Below are 23,320 nucleotides of genomic sequence, written 5' to 3' on the forward strand. Positions count from 1 at the left end.
AGAAAGGAAATGCTTATACGCCTTCTCTCTGTATGTCCATTGATCTTAGCTTTTTATTTCTTTGTCATGTGTGCCTTTTGTATGCTGCATTTCTTTCTGTCTTCTGAATGGATCCTATTTGATATCTAATCTTGATTTCCTGCAAAGACTTACTCCAGAGCATATGCATTCTTGGACTAATGGCCTAGCTTTTTGTCACTATTTGCCTGACCATTTTCCTGTGCTGTGTGATCCTTAAGTGCAGTTTTGTAGACAAGGTTGATATATTTAATAGGATAGGGGCTCAACAAATATAAATTGGCAGAGTTGAAGTAGAGCCTAATATTTAATTAGCATAGAGAATTATATAGTCATAAGGGGACTGCAATTGTCTGGTGGCCGGTATCGTGACAACTGTGTGTATACTGTTAAAACTGAGCTGATTTTCCCCCCATTTCAGAGGTTGAGTTGAATCCACATGTACTCATGCGTAGAGGAGACTCAATGGAACTTATGTTAGTTGTGACTAACTTGCTCCATAGCTTACAATGGGTCTACTTGAAGCATGACAAAGTCAGGATCCAACCCAGTGTCTCTATCAAACAGTTAAACTGCATGAACATTTAAATGTTCTCTACCTTTTGTCTCATTCTAGACACTAACGGAAACTCAGACAGAGCTGTTCACACACATCACTTTTTAAGGTCCAGAGATTACTCTACAATCTGTTACCATAAAGTATTTGATGTAGTTCTGCCTTCGTAATCTCTTCAGAAACTTCAGCTGGTCCAGAATACTGCAGCCAGACTGTTAACCAGAGCCAGTTACGGGGAGCATGTGACTCCCTTGTGCCAACAGCTTCACCGGTTACCAGACCTTTTCCAAGCATGCTTCAAAGTGGTTATGACCTATAAAGCACTGTACAACTTGGGACCAGGCTTACCAGAAAGATCAAATTCTTCCATCCAAATCTGCCTGCCAATAGCCAGCATAGCCAATAGTGGGAACTGCAGTCCAACAACATCTGAAAGGCCAAACATTCCCTTCCCCTGCCCTAATGCCATAGATATATCATAGATATGAAAGGGCCTTGATTGGTACAGAGCTGTAACACAACCCATATAGTCAGGCATTAGCCTCTGATTAAAGCTGGGAGATATGCCTGTGCCTGACTACACCTGATTACATACTGCCATGAGGAAAGGACTTGTTGCCTTGTGGTTTCCCCTTGTGGGTGTGAAAAAAGGTCAACTATGTCCTGCTACACCTGAAATAAACCACTTTCTCCTAAAAACCCCCCAACAAGATTAAATAGTAGTGTGTTGCACTCTTTTTGGGGATGAAGACATTTGTGCATAATCTCTGCAAAGGCATGCTATTCTCAAATGATTTTCCCATATGCAGTAAAATGGACAATACACAGTTAAGGATGGATGAATCAGCCTATTTCCAATCCATGTCAGTTTTGCATATATTCAGACATCATAAATCTGTTCCACCCAATTTCCACATCAGTCTGGTTTTTTCTTTAAAAACCACAATTTCCCTTAACACATGCGATTTTCCCTATGCATTTTTGTATGCAATATTTGAGCTGAAAGCTGCTTTGCAAAATTCAGTAACATGAGCAATCCAAAGGATAACCGTGTTCTTATCCAACTGGTTCAAGAAGTGTAAATTAGGTCAGTTTGCTTAAAATGTGGACCAAACAAAATCCTCCCCCATGCCTAAACATACGTACCATCTACAAGGTGACTCCGTGGGAAAACAGCAAATCTGAGATACCTTTTCCAGTTCCAAAATCCTGTAAAGTACCTGTTTTGCAATTTGCTTTTTTATGTTTGATTCCACGGAAATTTCTCCTCATTGCTAGGCTATTCTGTTTTACGATGACAAGTGCAAGATTATTACTTTCCAACAGAGTGTTGGCTTTCATTAGTTTTGGATTTTACGTGCGAGTGCATACTAAACAATGAGTGCTGTTATTAATTTCTCCCAATAGTATATAATTATAATGACACAATATCAGAGCAAATAAGCACCTATCACTTTCATAATTTCAGCTAGCATTGTTAAGCATAGCATTTGCATGCATTACATGGTGCATAGGCTAACAGAAGTGTCTTATTTCTGGATTCGTGTGGCAGAGAATAAATGATTGAATTCTTGGCTTCATGTATCAAATCAAATTTAGGAGAAATGTGAAACTCCTAGGCATATAAAGTTGGTTTTCCTTTCTAAAGATGACATTCACTGAGCTTTAAAATGTGTTGACAAAGATTGTGATCCACTAGCTTCAGCGCACAAGTGTTTTGCACATAGAACAAGAAGACTACTCTCCTTCCAGCCTAAGCTAAGCTACCCAATTCTACCCTTGCCAAAGCCATCCCATAGTTAGATGCCCAAGGCTAGCAAACTTGTACTAATAAACAGAGTTGAGGGGGGTGGGGCTAAGAGGTGGGGGTACAGTTGGTCCCTGCATTATTTTTCACCAGGAATAACCGTTTTCTGACAATAGTAGTGAACCAAGACATTCCTGCTTAGTCCTACAAATACCCTACAAATCTGAGTGATCTATGTGAACATCCGAGTTAACTATATATCATTATCTGCAAGTCGCCTGTTCAGTGCAAAACATATGCCTGAAACAAGATTATCATGGATCCAGATAATCAGTGTCATCTTAGACTGTCTGGACCTGCACAGCAATCATCTGTTTCAGCACTTTGCTCCCCCAAAATACATTGGCTATTTGGCTGATAACTGCAATCCTCTGGGTCCTTCAAGTGGTTGGGCCCACTCTCTCTCAAGAGGAAGTATTCCTGGACCCAGCCGGACAAACCACTTCTGCTCAATATTATCAGCCAGAATCAGCAAGGGACAAGTGAAGAGATGATCAGCTGTACTCTTCCTTGTCTATGTCCATAGGTCCCAATAACAGAAATTCAGCCATCAACTTGTGACTAAACAATGCTTTGGCCACATTTAATGGCAACACTGCAGTAACATACAAATCACTACGGCTGCAAACAATTTTATCCTCCAAGTGCTTAACAAATAAAGTCACAGTGAGATCCCCTGAACCACTTGATAATCAAGTTGGAGAAAGCTATGCACCACTCAGGAAAACCTCCACTGGACAGCCCTGTAAATGCACAATGTACAAAGCTATTGCTTCTCCACTGCTATCACTGCTACAGAGTAGAATCTCACCTGTGTTTGGTTAGATTCATTCTGAGTTCTCTCCCACCTGAATTCCAGCCATTGCCTCATCTGCTATATCACTCCTAGCATCTGGGAAACCAAGGGGCCAAACAAGCTCTATCCAGAGGGAGTGGGTACTTAGGATCAATCATGTCAAGTGCCTGAGTCATTTTCACATCCCACAGAAAACCAGGGCACTGACAGCAGCACAGCCAAGCTAATTGGAAACTCTATAATGGCACACAGAAATCCATCTGGATCCACCCACTTTGGGTGAGGTCAACTCTTCTAATAGGTCAACCACCCCCACAAAGGGAGTAAGTCACAGTAAATCTATACCTCACCAGAAAGTGTGATTTGCAGCATATTATAGGGCCAACAACATCTTGAGATAGCCCCATGACTTCATGGCTACAGTGCCATGACAACCTCGGGCTGCTTGGCATGGACGTTTAAGTACCCCAGAATCACAATTCCAGTAGTCCTCATCACAGACTATGCCCAAGGATTTAACTCAGTCCACATTTTGAAGCAAACTGCCTTGATTTCCACTTCCCGGACTAATGAAGTTATTCTTCAGTTTTTGGACTTTTCTGAATTTCACAATGCAGTCTGCAGTTCAAACTAAATGTACTAGAATGCATATAAAAATACACACTGTAGGATAAAATTCATTTAGAAATATGTAGTTTGAGAGAAAATGCATTTAGAAATGTGTACATTATGAGAAACATCATTCAAAGATATGTTTTTAAAAAAGAACTCACACATGGATTTTTTAAAATTCAGATTACAAAACAGAATGGATTTACAGTTAGTAAAAATCAGGAGCCCTTGAAAATAAAATCTATAAGATAATATTTTCTAGATTTCACTAGATTTTATTTTTTAAAAAACAATCTTGTTGTAAAAGCTCCAATTTAACTGCTTTTTCTAACTGATAGGTTCAATCTGTGACACCGAATCTGGTTTTTTAAAAATGAAGGGAATTCAAGATTCTTATGCCCTGTTGGGCAGAAAGAGTGGGGAAGGCAATCTTTGCCTCCCCATTCTCCAATCTTACATATTTTCAAAAATACATATTTTGAAGATATTTTGGAGTGGGAGGGAAGGAGGCTGGAGGAGACCAAGAGACCAAAATGACACCCTTGTCCCTCTCTGGGTTCGATTTTTCTACTCCAAAGAGGCAAATGGCATGCTTCTTTCTGCACTGGCTGTTTGGGGTCAGGGTCGGGAGTGGTAGACATCTGACTCTCCTTTCCAAGGTCAGAGACTCACTGTCTAGGACCTCAGAAGAGGTTTTCTGAGCCATCCTATGGTCCCTGGGACACTTGCCTGGGGATCATAGGATGGCTCTCTTAATCTGCTAGGGATCTCCTGCTCCTTCCAAAACAACACACTATTTTGTTCTATCTGTACTATACACCTAACACCTTCTTCCAAGCTTTCAATTTCATTGTGTTGTTTCCCATGCAGTTCACCCAAAACCATAGCAACAACCAAACACTTCACTACCAACAATGTGTAAATAACCTGTTGTAAATATCACTATGTTTTATTGAAATTCTCATCCTCCTTTCCTGGGGAACAACTATTGGCAATTGTATTATGTATAGCAATATCAACATAAACAGCACCTTTTAGAGTAATATAACCGACAATAGAGCTCCCTGTCTTGATGAACTTACAAGCTACATTTTGACATTGAAAGAAGTAATCAACGGAGGAGGAGAAGGATGAAACTGAATGGTGACTTTCCTCTTCCACTGCATCCTTAGAACAACCATTGGCCATGGTTACAATTTCAGTTATATTGAGCTACATGGGGAAATAGCAGAATACTTCTTCCCTAACAGAAAAGTTTAATTTCTGGTGAGTAGGAATAATCAATGGTAGCATAATGCCATGGCAAAATATATAGGTTTAATAAGACTTAGTCTTATTTAGATTCACTTAAATCAATGGGACTTAAAATCATCATGATTCAAGCCATACAAAATACCCTAAATCAGGTTTTAGTCAACCTTGTATTCTCTTCGATAAATATTTTCATATTACTTTACCACTGTGGGTATATGTCAGTGGGGGCTATCAGCAAACATACAAATTCTATGATAATGTTGGACAGTCATATCAAATAATGTTGGATTCCAGGGGGCACTGGCCTTGAGAAAATGAATTAAAGGAAACTGCAGCCTCTAATGGAAAAATACTGGTTTCATTAGTGCTGAATTAATAGGAGAGCAGAGGGAAGCATAATATAAAAGGTTGTGTTAATAAATGATGTAGACTAAAGTAAAACATGCTACAACATACGAGACAAAGGTAGATGAAATAAACCTTTTGAAAATTAAGGAGAATAATGTACTTTTACATTACATGTTGTTTACATTTACATGTTGTTTATTTCCAATTATTACACAGGCCATTTTGAAATTTGGTAGAAATTGCATTCTTAATGTAACACAATATGCCTTTATAGCATATATACACTGTATTCTAAGATGGTTTCATGTTACAAGTCATTTTAATTTTGATATATGAGGACCATTTATTTATTTATTACATTTCTATACCACCCAATAGCTGAAGCTCTCTGGGCATTTCACTATCTCCTACCTAGATCACTACCTAGATTCACTACCTAGATCAAACACATGCTAAATATCAGTATTAGGTATTGGGGCAAAATTCATAAAGTGCAGCACAGATTTGAGTCTACAGAGAGAATATTTAAACTATATATATATATATTATAGATTAATTCTGTCTTATTTTTACAGGGGTGTTTAAATAAAATGATTTTCTGATTCCAAATGAAGTAAGTCAAATATAATAACGAAGTGCCCAAAGTCATGCACAGAAAGTGAGAAGGGAGCTCTCCACCTCAAGCAGCAGCTAATTGAGTAGAGCAGGAGCAGGCACACGTCTTCTGTCATACCTTTTTGTACTGTAGGTAGCATCCAACTGTGCCACTAGCACTAATGGTCCTGTGCTAGGAAAACCAACGCACGTGCTTGCTAGGGCATTGGGAAAAAACAATGATTTGTTGCCAAATTTTGGCACCACCCCTGAATTTCAGCAACAAATTGCCATTTTTCTTCATTGCCCTAGCAAGCACTAGTTATGCTGCACAAGCATAATTAACGCTAGCACTAGGGCACAACTGGATACTACCCCTATACATTTAAAGAAAATTATCAATGCATGCTGCTTCTTTTTTGCTTTTTTTTTTTTTTTTTTTTTTAGTGGAGCAATGCAGCTTAGGCCAAAATGTAGATACTAGTGCACACAAATATGACACACAACAATAATAGAACTAAAATGCAGACTAATTCCTCCTACCATCCCCTGTACATTTGAAAGCATTCCCAGGGCATATCTATCTATCTATCTATCTATCTATCTATCTATCTATCTATCTATCAAGAAACAGACACACACACAGGGGGAGAGAGAGAGAGAGAGAATAAAACATATTTTCTATTCAAATGCATCCTTTCAGTTATGGCCAGAATGGAAGGAATTTCATATAGAAAGCAGGGTAGCCCTTGTAGCTCCAGTATCACAATAGTTTCACCCACAACTCCACCTTTCCGTCCTTAGACTGGATGATGCAAACGCATATCTCTGGTCTAAGAAGCACTCATCCATTTTTATTACATTACCACTTCTGGTAGCCAGCAAGAAGAGTCATTAAGATCTGCCCCTGCTGCCACCACCAAAAGTTGTCATGTCTGCATTGCCATTTTATTTCAAAGGAGTTGCTTCTGCTGTCCCTTGGGAACAGTGCAGAGGAAAATTCTTTGTGTGGGGGTATTCTGTTATACATGTGTAGTTTCACTAAAAGGATTAAAGAACACAGCTTCTTTTTGGAGTGAGGAGAGAAAACTGCCTGTTGATTGCTGCTGTGCACTTGGGGATAATGCTGTTGCTGTTTTATAATAAATAAGTACGCACAGACGAAAAGATTCACTAAGACCCACTAAGAAATAAAGAGGAGGAAGGAGGACACTTCTGATGGAAGAGGGGGAAGATGAATAGAGGGGATGGACAACAAGACAGTGATGACTGCATCCCATCGTGCTCCACCCACATGTATGGACAGGAGAGGGCAGCATTTCGTGGGATAATATAAAAGAAACACTGAGATGCCTCTGTAGAATATTTACTGCCAGTCAGCATTTTTTTTCCAAGGAAAAACAACAACTTTCACCTGCAAGACGGCTTCTGTCTGGAAGTACACAAAATGTATGCAATATATACAATACTCACTTTGTTATCAAACCAAAACTTACATTACTTCTTTAATAACATGAAATATATTGTGTATAAATTACCTAGTATATACAGCTATACTCTTTGTTGCAATCATGAAATCTGAACATATAAATGCTTTATATTAAAAATATATATAGTTAAAATAGATATCCAGCATTAGAGATGAAGCTGCAAACTGTTGCACTCTAAGGGCTCATCTACACCAAGCAGGATATTCCAGTATGAAAGCGGTATATAAAAGGCAGGAGCCACACTACTGCTTAATAGTGTTACTGAAGTGCACTGACAACTGGTGGGGCCCATGACACAACTACACCAAGCAGGATATAACACTATGAAAGTGGTATGAAAGCGGTATATGGTACAGTATATGTCATGGGCCCCAACAGTTGTCAGTGCACTTCAATACCACTATAAAGCAGTAGTGTGGCTCCTACCTTTCATATACCGCTTCCATAGTGGAATATCCTGCTTGGTGTAGATGAGCCAAAAGTTGCCCAGGTATATCTTATGCTGTGGAAATTGGGAAAATAGGGGAGGAAAGAAAAGTCAGAAATTCGAAGTCAAGAATTAACATTGCAGTAAACAATCAGCATACAAAGAAGAAACTCATTTTTAATTAGAAGCTCACAAAATAAACATTCATATAGTCTAATTAAGGACCAATATGTTTGAATATTCAATTAAATTTTAGAATAACACTGAATTTTTCAATAGCATATGGTCATCATTCACCAGAAAACTGCAATCCTATGCACACTTATTTTAAGTGAGACAGGATCTACACTTCTGCTTTATAATGGTATTGAAGTGCACCGACAACTGTTGGGGCCCATGACACAGTCAAACCACTTTCAAAGTGTTATATCCTGTTGTTGTAGATCTGGCTTGAGACTCACAGAACTCAGCAGGCTTTGCTTCTGAATAAACACACGTAGGGGCAGAATACAAGTCCATAGTAATTGTAGACAAAAATATCTACTCTGAATCCATATTCATTTTATTTATATCCAATCCTCTCTTTCAATAAATAATCTTGAAAATTGTAGTCTACTTCAGATTTCCCCCCTGTCTTTAGTGTTTGAAGATCTATAGCTCCTGATTCTGATCTTTCTCTTTGAATCCCATGGAATTCAGAAAATGAAAGATTTGCATGAATCAATTTTTTTATATATAAGTTTGTATTTTATTTCACTTGATGAAAAAAAATGGAGAAATCAGAGGTGAGTGAGAAGGAACAGAAGTCAGAGGTGGTGTTATACAAAGGCCTTTCCACTGTGTTGCAAAAGCAATATGCAATTACCTTTGAATATTCATTCTAAAAGCTCTGCAACAAGGCGAACTGCCCATAACAATATTACTTTTAGTCTCTATATGAAATAATATTTTAGTCTAACAGAGAAAATATTTCATGAGGGCTCTTTGTTTCGTCTTTTCATTTTTCTCTCTCATTTCCAGTGGGGAAATTGGCAAAAATTCCTTGGGATGGGCAACGAAACGGGGAGCTTTTTAAACTGAATTATTCAGTTCCTTCCAACAGGACCCGTTAGTGAACCATTCCACTACAGTGAAGGAGGCAAGAATACAAAAATGGTGTATTAATGCACACCACTAAAGGAGGCAGGAATGGCAGGGAAATTGTCAATTTAAAGAGATAGAACTGTCAAATGGACCTAGGACAACTGAAAAGAAAAAGAGCCAAAAATGTGGAATAATGCAACTGATTTATTTTCTGAGAGAGTGTGAGAGTGTGTGCACTTGAATGGCCCTGTTCTAAATGTTTTGAGTGGCCTGTAATCCATTATTTTCAGGCATGTGAACTCCAGGCTTCTTCATGAAAACTGCACACCTCCCCAAACCTATTAACTTCTTTTTCAGAATAAGAGTGCAAATGTGTATCAATCTTAAAAGGGTGGGTTCACAGTTGTATAACTATCATGCATAAATTAGCTTTAAGCTACGCTTGTTTTTATTTATGGATTTCTGAAGAACAGTTGGGCACATCATCTGCTTGTCTTTACCCAGAGTTCCCCTCCAGCTTATGAAAGGTTTGGACATGTTTATTTGTGGCTACAGAGAATTTTTTACTTTAGGTTTAGCAGAAGGAACAAATCAGGTTCGTAAATCATTAAAATTATGGATGTGAATTGAAATTAAAGCTTAAAGGCATATAACAGGTGATAACCAGGTGTTTTCCAGATAAAGCAGAAGATGCATATATCACTTGAGTTAAAGGCACCATGGAACATGCAATGAAAATTCCTTATACTTATATTAGAAAGAATATAAAAAAAGAACCCACATGAGGATTTACCTTCCACTGCTCTCTTGAAGAAGACTTTACAGCTGCCACAGGTAACAACTCCATAATGGCATCCAGAAGCCTCGTCCCCACACACCAAACACACTTTGGAAGGCCTTGAGGAACCAGACGATACACTTCTCAATGAGGAGCTATGAGGAAAAATAACAAGATCAATCATTTCAAGCCATAATGGCCACCAGTAAACTCCAGACCATTAGCTAAGCCTAATGTCAAACTTTTTAAGGGCCTACAACTCCTTCTGGCTTTATCTGTGTAACTTGGCTACTCTTAATAGTATTTGATGGATTTTACTTGCTAATTTAAAACACCCACAAACTCTCAGTGTGAGAGACTGCTACAAACAATTTCATACACCAACTCCTCCTTGGAATCTACATCCAATGTTCCCTCAAAATCACCAAGGCAACATATGAAGAATGCATTTACTCCGTTACTGTAAGCAATCCATTAAGAAAAACACAACACATGCTCAAGAACATTTTTATAAAGGCTGAATACAGAGGAATTTAATATTCTAATAAATGCCAAACCACAATTATAAAAGCTGTAACCCTATACCCACTTATCTGAGGGTAAGCCCCACTGAACTCAATGGGACTTACTAGTGAGTAGTCATGCATAGGTATTGCATTGCAAAGTTTGTTTGATTAGGATCTAATCAAGTCAACACATTAGTCTTAGGCCCAATTTAAAACTGTACAAGTAGAGGCTTACAAAATTTCACTGGCACGATCATTTTATCTTCTAGCACATGGCACTCAGATATATTCTACTCAATCTCCCAAGTTTTTCTCTCACTTGGCTGGAATTTCCCACTGGGGTGCAGCAACAAGAATGTCTTTATCCCTTGCCAAAGCCCTGAAGATCTCAGTACATGAGGCTAGGAAATGCAGCTCCCTGATCAACCCCTCCATTCATACTTCCCCCAATGGCTACAATGTAATGGTATAGAAACCATTTCCTCTCTAATGGGCAGTATGAACATTCTTGTAAATAGCAGCATCTAAGCTAAGTTACTAAATTATCTTCCCAGCGTACTAGAACAAGAGAGAGAAAGAATAAGGATACACCAGTGTGTTTGAGGCAAACACAGCCATGACATCTTTCCCTTGTCACTCTGTCCCCTTCTAGCCCCCTGTGAGTGACAACCCCCTACTTCTAATATAGATCCACAGTGGCCCTAGAGCATCTGGTCAGTTGGCATCCTTCTGGGCAACCTAAATTGTTTTACCTAGCTTATCTCTAGCTTTTGTCCTCCAAAATGCGACCGAAATTTAAATCCCTTTCCTTGAATAGGCTGAATGGTTCCAACTACTTTGGGCTTTTGTGTTCTAAGTTACCGCTGTTAAGGAGGTGGGACTAACCACTGGGTAATTTTCTTATTTGCTGGCTAGAACACTGGCATCACAAATTGAGGCTACTATGATACTGGACTAACTAACCATCAGTCCGATGGCTTTTACTGAATGGAGTGGTCCATGGAAAAGATCCCCTCAGTGCTTCTAGAGCTTTTCTATATACCATCTATCTAGAAGCCATATGCTCCCTCTCGCTCCCTCTCAGACCATCCACTCTGCAATAAACTTGGTATATGCCTTGGGACCCAACACTGAACTCAAGTAGGTAATGTGACTATATAAGCTAGAATGACTTTTTTTTATTTTATTTGAAATTCGGTGCATGTGTGTGAATGTTGCCTTCCCTGTTCCCCACAACGCCCCTTTGTTTCTCTCTTTCTTCTCAATAAACTCCATTTTATATTTGGACATCTGGCTGTGTTGTTTTAAATGGGATTTCTTACTGAACTCTTCTCCATGCGAAAGACCATATAGTTACAAAGCTACCGCTTGTGTTTTAAGATTTTAAAAGGAAGGAAAATCCAAAACACCTTTCTTTTCTCTTTTCCCTAGGTCTGGGCTGAGGGGAGGGGTTGGCAATAGGGCTCAGAAACTCCCTAAGCAGCTGGACAGACTAGGGTGTGTCAGAAGATTCATCCTGACTGGTGGCAGCCTGTCAGAAATTCCTTTCCTGGAGAATCCACGAAAAGTTATCCCTCCCAATATACCCCTCACTTCCTCACAGTCCTGCAAGTGATTGAGCCCCAGTCCTTCCAGCAACCAAATGCATCACTGTCCACACCATTGCTGGGGCTTGAGTAAAACTTTCCTGTCAGTATCAGTCAATTTACACACCACCTGCTGGTCCATCCAGAAGTGTTTTCCTTCCCTAACTGAAACAGAAATTGGTTTCCTGTTGATCTCATTTCTAGGAACTTCCCTTTATTCCTGCCCTGAAGGTTCAAAGTTTCTCTAGTTCCCATGGCTATGGAAGTCATCCACAGCTTCTGAAACAAATTGTCAATGTTGGTTGGATTTTTATTTTTACTTAGGAGGCATTTTGTGTCATAAATTTGTTTGTTACATTTATATCCCACTTTCTCCGCCAAGGAGCCCAAGAAGGCATATGTGATCCTACTCCTCTACATTTTATCCTTACAACAACCCTGTGAGGTAGATGAGGATAATAGTCAGTGACTGGCCCAAAGTCACCCAGTAAGCTTTATGCTGAATGGACTTGAACCCTGATCTCCGCAGTCCCAGTCCAGCATTCTAACCAATTACACGCTGGCTCTGTGAATGAGATGAAGCTGCACCTCAGGGACTGAATTACAAGCCCTGACACAAAGAAAACATTTCATTTCACTATCCTATACATATGGGGTGGTCAAAAATACATTTATCTCACTCTTTACCAGAAGGCCATTGCGCACATTAAAACACGACAGAATCAATGTATTGTTTATAATATTGAAATGCTGCTGTTGTAGCCCCTATATAGGCCTCAGCATCTGTTAGCATCTGCCAATAAGCACTGGAGTGCAGCTGTTACATACAGCAGTGATTGTGTATAGAAAGGAGCATTGAAATGGTATGTTCCCCATGGGTAACATTGGCAAGAATAAGGGCTTTCCATTTCCTTCCATTTTGTATTTGAACTTAGATTTCAGATCTGGTGATCTATATCATCTTAAAAGCAAGATAAGAAAAAAAGATTACATAATGTAAAACAGGCCTAAAATAAGAAAATCACTGCCTATTGTCAATGGGGCTCATAAGCCTAAGTAGCTTTTGGACATTGTGTCTTGAAAGTTTGGATAGAAAGTGCAGATACTGACACATTGGTGAAATCAGTTTCTAAAGATCACCTCCAACCTTCTCCTCACCTCTCATTCTCTCTTACTGTCAACGATGTCACGCTTACTCCGGTCAAGGAAGCTCGTAGTCTTGGCTTTATATTTGACTCCTCGCTCTCCTTTACTCCTCACATTGAGGCAGTAGCTAAATCCTGTCGTTTCTTCCTATATAATATTGCCAGGATTCGACCATTTTTGTCTGTCTCTTCTGCCAAGACTCTCGTTCACGCACTGGTTATCTCTCGGCTGGACTACTGCAACCTTCTTCTCTCTGGCCTTCCTTCGTCTCACATCAGTCCGCTGGTCTCTGTCCACCACTCTGCCGCTAAGATCATCTTCCTGGCCCGCCGCTCTGACCATGTCACTCCACTTCTGAAATCTCTTCATTGGCTTCCAATTCACTCCAGAATCCAATATAAACTTCTCCTGCTGACCTTCAATGCTCTTCACGGTCTAGCTCCTGCCTATCTCTCCTCTCTCATCTCACACTACCGCCCCGCTCGGGCTCTCCGCTCCTCTGATGCCATGCTTCTCGCCTGCCCAAGGACCTCCACTTCCCTTACTCGGCTTCGTCCTTTTTCTTCTGCTGCCCCTTACGCCTGGAACGCTCTTCCAGAACACTTGAGAACTACAAACTCAATCACTGCTTTTAAAACTCAGCTAAAAACTTTTCTTTTCCCTATAGCCTTCAAATATTGAGTTTGTTCTGACTCTATACTGTTAGCTTTACCCTACCCGGTGCCTGTTTACACTTCCCTGTGCCTGTTTGCATTCTCCTTCCCTCTTTATTGTTTACTACAACTTATTAGATTGTAAGCCTATGCGGCAGGGTCTTGCTATGTACTGTGTTATCTGTACAGCACCATGTACATTGATGGTGCTATATAAATAAATAATAATAATAATAATAATAATAACCTGGGACACCCATGTACGCTATAGATCATCCTGTCGGACTACATGTTTTCTAGATTAAGGGGTAGTATACATGCTATAATAATTGCAGTTTCGCCACCAAGACCAGCCTGCCCACAGTGAGCAATTCTTGCACCAGCCATAATGTTTAATTAAACTCCTTATTATGTGGAACACTGCCATTATGTTGAAAATGCCATGTCCCACAGCGGAGAAGGGGAGCAGTGGTTTGATATGAGGTTAGTCTACATGATAAAGCAGTTCTAAACATGACTGTTGGGATGGACATCACTCACCACAGAGTACACTGAATTTCATGAACTATAAAAGTCATTCATTCATTTAGATATAAACATTTCTACACACACCACCCTAATGCAATACACATTAAAATCACAATATTAGCATAAAATAACAGTATCTATAATATACAGTAGAAGCACACAGAAGAGATTAAAAAGCAAGTGTCAGATAACATAGATAAAAGCAGGGCAAGATCCACAAAATTTGCTTCATACTTTGCATTAAAAATAGGGATTCCAAAGCATTTGGGCCTTTCTTTACCAAGTGCTGATTCTTTCCACCAGTTAGCTTGGGAAAGATTTGGGAGCAGGTTACCTGAAAAATGCCTTCTCCCATTTGATCCTGCCTGGTTCCAAAGATCTTCTGGAGAGGCCCTTCTTTTGAGATTGCCACCTTCAGAGATGGATGTGGTGGTGACCGGAGAGAGAGGGCAGTTTTGGTGGCCACCCCCAGGTTATGAAACTCTCTCCTGAGGGAGACTAGGTTTGCTCCCTCTTTGATGCCCTTCCGCCAGCAGGCAAAGACTGCTCTATTTAAGAAGGATTTGAACTTGTAATTCAGTCTGTGGGGCTGGGGGCTGTTTTTAATAATATTTTTTTCTGCAATACTTGTGTTTTTATTGCATTTTAAAGTATTGGTGTGTGTTTTTTTAAAAAAAATATCTGTAAACTGTCTCAAGTGCCATTTTTTGGTAGAAAGGTGGGCTACAAAACAAAACAAATAAAACAGCTTTCTTTCTCCCAGCCCAGGACTGTGAAAGGAGGCAGCGAAGTAGTAGCAGCAGTGACAACGAAGGGGGTGGTCAGGGGAAGATACATACTGAGCTTTTGGAAACGTTGGAGCTGCTCTTTGGCTTTCCCCTACACCAGAAGTGCCTGCTCATTGCTAACTGCTAACCTGTGTCTGTCTTGGCAGAGTGTGAGGTTGCTTGATATAGCTTCCATGCCAGAAGGGAAGCTAGAAGGGAGTGCCCTTCAAGCACATTTAGAGCAAACCAGTTTTCTTATTACCCTTACTAATGGCTGGTGGTAATGGCTGTGATATCTGAGACTAGATTTATACATGCTGCTTAAATCACTTTTGGGACTTCTCCTGCTGTTAGTGTGCATGCATGAAAGGCAGAAATGCAGCTCTAAATGCTCTTTAAATCAATTGATGGGCAGTGAAGGAAGATGCTATTTTTTCCCTTGTAAAGGCCACGTTTGTGCATCAGTGTTAGAAGAGTGATTACATATAGTAGTTTAAACTTTAAGTGGAAAGGAGGGAATCTTAGATTCTAACACAATGACAGCACTGGTGGGCCTTCAACCCATGTTTTCACCTCAGCAGTTGCCCTGCTTCGCTTCACTCACAAGAACAAAAATGCCAAGTCTAATAGCAGCGACATGGTTTGGTAATGGTGACAGTGTGAAACCACCTGCATTACCAGCCCTCCCATCCTATTGCCTTCTCCATTGTTCCCTCTCTTGCTTTCTTTTGCTAAGGAAGAGAAGCTTTACTTTTAGAACCTCCTTGTCAATTTCAGTTTCAATTGTTACAAGTAAAAATAGCTGTTAGCATGAGGAAGCCTGGTCAGTGTTATCACCCCTGTTGTCAGTTCATATACATTATATTATTCTACACAGGAGCCTCGACATCCATACAATGCCTTTTAAAGAGAAAAATGTGATTTCTAAAAGAACATGAAAAGAGAAAAATTGATGAAAAGGGTTCTGGATTTTGGATTCTAGGACTCTACGTAGGCTGCAACTGGAGTGCTCCAAGTCACGGTCATTTCCCAGGACTATGACAGGTATACCCTTGAAGCTCTTTTGGCTTGTGCCTCTCCCACTTTTTGGTTGTCCTTTCCATCTGGCTGCCATCAGACAGTTTGTCTTTTAGCCCAGCATAGCTAGAGCCCAGGGCTCTTAGTTGTGAAAAAGAAAAGCAGTGTCAGCCAGGGAGGGGGCTGGGTGTCTGGGGAAATTTGTATTAGGTTTTTGGAAAGTCTGTTGCAGCATCCAGAACAGGAAAATGGGGGAGCAAAGTTTCCATCATTAGTTGCAGGGGATTTAGTGACAATCAATGGAGTAATGTGCATTAAATTAAATAGTGGGGAGGTAAATTCTCAAGTGATAAAGTGCTTTAATTTGCACATGTGATTTTTGCCTTGTGCTTCTTAAAATACAGAATCTATGCTGTGTACTGCATGTTGATTTAATAAGAGGTAGGGCTGCTGGATCCCTTTTCTTGCTCTCAAGCCCTTGAACCAGGATGAGCTCAACAGTGACCTTTACCTCTCCTCTTTTCCCTCTGCACGCAACATAAATTCCACCACCTTAAAAGCTCACTAATTTTAACTCTGTCAGCTTTCTATGATACAAGGTAAAAATATCCCCAGAAGAGTTTTAGATCAAGTTCCAAATTTATTCAGCTATACAAAGACTATTTCATAATTGTGCAGAGCTACATAAATGGCATATTATGGTGTCAGGATAATTTGACATTAGAAAGTGGAAGTCTGCAGTCTAAAAATTCTCAGCTTCAAGATTATGTAACCGTCGCATTTATGAAAAATGGGAGTTCACTTTTTCGGCCAAGTAGGCTGGGCACCCCCACCCCACCCCAAAGCTTTGGGCATGCCCAGTGTGATTTTATTTAGTCTACTAGCAGGTTCTCATACAATATTGCAATCTGATTTTGCGAGTTCAGTCAATTTCAAAAATGATTTGCCATGTGGCTGCTGATCAAGAAACAAAAGCTCCAAACCTTCACTGCTCACATAGAACTACTTGCATGTTTCCTTGGATCCCATCCTCTAATTTCTTTCTTTTGGCTTAAAATACAAACAACTGCCTTTGTAACATCTTATGGCTGCACCAGCCGAGTTAGGAAGAGGTCAAGTAGTTTATCCTAGGTCTTGTCACAAATATCAGTGGCTCAGACCAGATTAGGAACTAGGATTGTATTGGCTCTGAGTCTCTTACACGCATCTAACTACACTGCCTTTTTTAATGAATCTGCATTCAGTGTATTAATCCCACACTAGAAATAATGCTGCTCCTCCTATTTTGCCTCTGCTAATCTGTCAGGCTTAGTAGCCCTACTCACTGTGATATTTATACATTCATTACATAACAGCATAACACTGTCTGACAATTGTTGGATGATGACAATGGCTTGTTTATTATATGGATCAGGGAAGACATTGCTGTATGTGTGTGTGTGTGTGTGTTTGTGTATATGTATGTGTGTGTGTGTGTGTTTGTGTGTGTGTGTGTGTATATATATATATATATATATATATATATATGAATGAATGAATAAGCAAAATAGTTGTGGAGGTTAAGTGATATTTAACCCTGCCTAACAGCAATAGGGGTGGTAGTTACAACAATCCATGCAGACTTATATTTGTAACCTGATACTGGGTGACATTAAATGTGGTTTCATACTTGATTTGAGCAATGTATCTGCAGCTCAGTTGTCACTGGATTTAGTAGGTCAAATGAAACAGAAGACAAAGGCAATTGAAGGAGAGCCTACAAATGGCACTTTATACCACAACTGAAGCATTTTAAACAAAAATCCACCATTTCCCCCAATTCTTCTAGAACCTAGATCCCACATAAGTTCTGCAATATTGGGGGCATAGCGGTATCCAATAGCAGAACAGGAGTAATTTACCTCAGGCTTGGGGTCCCAACCTGTCCCATCCAGGGTCCCAATCTGGCCCTCAGGGATTCCCCAGAGGGCCCCACACCCTTCCTTCCAACCAACATTGTTTGGTAGTTTCCTAGCTTCTGTGCAGTTTTTCCCCCATTCTAAAATGTTGAAATGCCTCTCCTGAGCCCTTACTGGCACTAACGGCTTCTACTGGAAGGCAAAAGAGAAATCCTGGGGGTTTCTCTGAAATGGAATTTGACCCTTGGGGTGCACCCGTTTTAAAGAATAGTCTATATTCTGTTTGTTAGTGCAACAACTTCATTCTGAAACTTCAATTTTTATACTTGAAATTGTCTGCACAGATGAAGCAAAAGTTGTAAAATAATCATCAGAACTCTCTGTACAGCACCATGTACATTGATGGTGCTATATAAATAAATAATAATAATAACAATAATAAAAAGGCAAGAAACACGGCCAAGTAGGCTCTTGGCCTATATAAGAGCTGCCCAACTCAGAGCAAAGGGCTAGTCAAGCCTTCCCCAAATTGGTGCCATTCAGATATTTTGAACTTCAACTCCTATCAGCCCAAGTGAGCATGGCCAATATACAGGAATGTTGGGAGATGTAGTCCAAAACATCTAGAAGGCACAAAGCTGGAGAAGGCTGGCTTATGCTCAAGTTTTATTTATTTACTGACTGTGGATAGCCATCCCATAACATAGGTTCTTTGAGTAGCTGACAAAATAAATACGATTCATATACACTATCTGTCCTTCCTACGTTACTTACGTCCTACATCCTACTGGTTCAGAACACAGTTGCTCCCAAGTAGCTCTCTTATACAAGCCTCACTGAAATGAAAGGAAACACTTCAAGTGCAAATGAAAAGGAGTACACAGCTCCTATTCCTTTCAATGGGTTTTGCACAGGAGTATTTACAAGTGGTTTGTGCTTTTGGAGGTCTAGTCCAATCTGGACCTAGATTAGGGTCTAGGAATGAATAATTTAGGTCTCCTCTCATGATAACATGCCTGATTCTGGATAGAGAACGTTTTTGACTCTGAAGCCCTCCTCAGATGTTGCTGTCCACACATAGAGCTAAATGCATGGATGCATGGCACTGATGTCACATACTCCATTGCTCCCGTCCACACATCTAGCAGAACATTTGCAAAGAAGAAGCCTTCCTGCTTTCACCTGAAACTCATAAGCTTCTCCTTGGAAACCGTTGACACTCAAATGTCTTGTGTAAGTGGGCTGGCAAGCATGGGGCCAGTAGACATTATTCCGTCCCCCTCCACAGGTTTAGCAGTATTTGTGAGGGAGAAGTTCTTGGATAGGGCTAGAGAGGTATTACCAAGACCGGAATCTCATTTTATTCAGTTGTAGTTCTAAATGCACAATAGATCTTAGAACATTTTAAAAGCTTTCACTAGTTTGTTATTACTCATTCATGTAAAAACCAAGTATATGATGAAACTTTCTTAAGTTGGTTATGCAATAGTTCTGTACATCTAGCAATATTAAGAAGCAAGAGACAGTTATATACTGAAGAAAAGAAATAATAGCTAACTTGTTTAATGTGTGTGTGTATTCTGATAGTTCAGAAACAATCCATTAGAATGGCTAAGTAGCACTGCATTACTGCATAAATGTGTATATATTAGTTTCCAGCACTGAGTTCACATTTCTCTCCCTCAGAGTAATTCATTAGTAGCATGGCCCACATTGATAGAAAATGAGTGGAAACAAGCTGAATTTGATGCATTTAATCATACAGTGGTAAACCACTGACCTTGACAAACTATTGCCATAAGCCCATTTTCCCTTCCTGACTTGGCTTAAGAAATATTTATATAGAATATTAATTAAAAAGAACAGATTTTGTGGGGCGAATAGATAATCAGTATTTTAAAAGCTGATTATATGGGTTATTATCCCTCTAAAACCAGATATCAAGTATATGAGGAAAATTTCAAACCAAGATGCTGAAGCATGTGTGGAATGCTTGCTTTAAAGACCTGACTACTAAACCCAGGAGAAAGTTGTTCCAAAATTTCTCCATTTTATTTAAGCCTAAGCAATTAATTAACCCTCACCTACCTACATCTTTTCTAATATAATTAGTATATAACTAATAAATACAACAAATTTGAGAATACTTCCAGCTTTGCAAATTTGTAATTTTAAATGTTAACTACAATTGAAAGGCAAAGAAATGATTTTTATTCAGCAAAATCAAATGAATAAGATAATACAACACTTTCCTAGGATATTTTAAGTAGTTAGTTGGTTATTTTTCTGTCTTGCGACCTAATTTTATTCAAACTATATGTAATTCACATCGCAAAGTAACTAGAGTAGAATACATTTGAAACTATGTGCAAAGAACAGTCATTGATCAAGCTGCTGCTTTGACTGCATAAAAATATACATTGTGGGTTCAATTCAGTAATGGCTAGCTGAAACATGCTGTGAGTTGTAAGGCTTTTTTCCTGTCTAAATATGCACAGAAGTGCACCCTTTCTTTCTTTCTTTCTTTCTTTCTTTCTTTCTTTCTTTTTATCTTTCTATAATGCCACAGAATGGCAAATGTTGTTTCAACAGTGCAACTTAGTTCCCCATTAAGTCACTTTTAAAATAAACAATCCTCTTCTCTTTCACAAGCTTGCCTGTCATTGTTCCCATTTTAACTTTATCATTCCAGATCCTAACATCAGATTGCCAACTATATTCAGCTGTGAATATTCAAATCTAATCCTAATAGTTTCCTCCTACAATAGTTTCCAAAATCTACACTTTAAAAAAAAAATATTTTATATTTTCTGGTTCATCTACTATGAGGAAACTTAAAAGAAGCGTATGAGAAGTTATAAGTAGAGTTGTAAGTAAAACTCCCCTCAGCTTGATTTAGAATGAGGTCTGTGAGCTCTTTTAGAGACATTTCCCTAGAAAATACCTCATTCCTCCCACCCATGATTCCTCACCCAGGTCTTAATGCCCCAGTTCATAATGTTGGCTGCATCTTATAAGGTTCCTTTATAAGTTCCAATCAACAAAAGTTCATTTACTTTTGTTCATGCTCCAAACCTGATGCCCTCTAGGTGTTTTGGACTATAACTCACATCACTCCATCCAGCATGGCCAATGGCTATGGATGATGGGAGTTGTAGTCCAAAAACATCTGAAAGGCCCAAGGATGGGGAAGACTGTCCTAGACACTAATCACAGTTCACTTAGAACTGGGTGGGGGACCCAAAGGGTGATTTCAAACATTCCATAGAAGACTCCAGATTTTAAGGCTCCTAGGGCTATACCATCCCTGAACTTTCTAACTGAGCAGAAACATTGGGAGGGGGGGGCGGGTTTGTGCAATTTGTTCAACTGTTAAATAAAAGGTTCTTCTTCAGTGGACACACTTTTGCACATGCATTTTCAAAGCAACCTGAACACTGCTTTGAAGGTGCATGCTGAAGATGACAAAGGACACTTCTGCGTTTGTGCAGAATCTTGTTTGACATTCCAACCTGTTAAAGAATTTCTTTGGAAAATGACATTCGATACAGAATATACCTGAGCATTTTGACCTGAACAAATTCATATTGCAAACCAGGTAATGATGAACTTCAGCTAATTGTGAGGGCTAAAAAAATACACACAATTTTGGCACTCCTAAAAATGGATAGTGGGCCCAGGAAAGTAGGCACAGTAATGCTCTGTTAGTCATACGAAACATCTCCTCCTCCTAAACACATTTATGAACTCATAAGAACCAATTACAGGATGGGAAAGAAGGTTTAGCACTATATTTTTCAAGATTAAGTTTGGTGTGCCTGCCCTCCATATTGCACCATCCATCTTCTCCTAAAAAGAGATAAAAATGGCTGTAGTTAGATCAAAATGGTGCTAGGTTTTCCCAACTTTGCCAGCCAACCAAACCAGTGATCTTTTATCCTCTGTCTGCTCCCTTATACATCAGACACCCAAGACAGCACTCATTCTAACTCTTGTGACTAACATCAAACCTTCCAAGTCATGCAATACCCAGCAGTGGAGACCCTTAAGACTCCCTGACAGTCATTTAAGATCCTGCCTTGCAATCTTGCATATGCTTCTGTCTGTTATCATTCAAAAACCAAAAATGTACATTAAACTTGGCAGGCAGAACTTGTAACTTCCCATGGAGTTTTCTGAGGACAATGTAAGGTCACGATACATAACCTGCTTCTGTAAACATGTTCATTTTCCTTACTAACTTACCCTTCCCAGAAAAAAAAACTAGAATCTTGCAGCTGATTCCTGGATCTAGCCACCATATATCTCAAGGTCAAAGACTAGGCTAATGAATTAACCAGGCCAATCTATTCAAGCCCTAATCTAAACCAGTAGGCAGTTCTCTTATCCAAACAACGTGGATTGTGTACATCATAAATGACAGGACACCATTTCCATGGGACATTGTAGAGCAGGCATCATAAAACAATTCAGCTACAAGAATTAAGGCCTACATGTTTTATTCATGAGTCACCAATGGGAAACATCTGTATTACATTTAGCCTGGAGGAACACCACACACATACCTGCTCCTCTGTAAAAATGGAGCAAGGATTTTCAATCCAGTAAACTGACAAGTGGCTGCAATTTCTAATCAGGATGGTAAAATTAATTGCTTGGAAGTGATTTTTTAAAAATATATATAATACTCTCTTCCCCCCCCTCAAAATATTTTAAACTAGATGGGCTTCATTATACACTCTCCACTTCTCCCCATGCCTGTCAGTCTTCTTTTTCTCCTCTTATTTCCTCATGTTAAGAACATAAGTACATTGATGGTGCTATATAAATAAATAAATAAATAAATAAATAATAACAACATAATAGGCTTCCTTACACCAGGTAAAATAACTCTGACTTTCAGTGGCTCTTCAGGATCCCAAGCAGAGGTCTTTCACATCCCATGCTACCTTATCCTCCTAACAAGAAATGTATCTAAACTATCCTGCCAGAGCAGTAACGTGGTGTACAGGAAAGTCAGGTAGTGGTAGAGGTGTTGATAAGATTTTGAGAGAGATGTAGAATTTGGTCTGGAGACAGGGGAATGGGTTTTGCATACATAGAGAATGAAAGTACGTTAAGCAGAATGTAAGCACAACAGCAGAAGACATAAGCCCTAACAAGGCTTTTGGTTCTGATGGGTACCAAACATGTGAAGGGGGTAGTGAGAAAATGCAAGCTTGTTCTGTCCCCCTGCCTATACACTGGCCACAACCCAAGGCACCACGTGTTCAGTGTCCAGGAGGTGGGACTGGTTGCAGCCATTGTGGTTACCACTTCACCCTGTCTTGATTTGGAAAACCCACTTTGCTGTTCTCCAGACCAATTTCTACCACACAGTCTCTCTCAAGACATGCTGTCATCATCTTATCAACACCTCCACTACTACCTGACTCCTCACTACCCCATGTTCAGTA

General features: G+C 39.5%; 1 protein-coding gene across 5 annotated transcripts in view; it reads right to left on the reverse strand.

Moving 5' to 3' along the window:
* NR3C2 (nuclear receptor subfamily 3 group C member 2) overlaps positions 1 to 23,320 on the reverse strand; it is a 155,837-nt gene that overhangs the window by 56,663 nt on the left and 75,854 nt on the right. For 4 of the 5 annotated variants that reach the window (XM_063135684.1, XM_063135681.1, XM_063135682.1 and 1 more), the window contains one exon: positions 9,767 to 9,918. In XM_063135684.1, coding sequence (XP_062991754.1) covers positions 9,767 to 9,918 — 152 coding nt within the window. The remainder of the gene's footprint in view (positions 1 to 9,766; positions 9,919 to 23,320) is intronic. The other variant, XM_063135685.1, reaches the window with a different exon arrangement.

Source organism: Elgaria multicarinata, chromosome 10 (genome assembly GCF_023053635.1).
Source record: "Elgaria multicarinata webbii isolate HBS135686 ecotype San Diego chromosome 10, rElgMul1.1.pri, whole genome shotgun sequence".
NCBI classification, from domain to species: domain Eukaryota; kingdom Metazoa; phylum Chordata; class Lepidosauria; order Squamata; family Anguidae; genus Elgaria; species Elgaria multicarinata.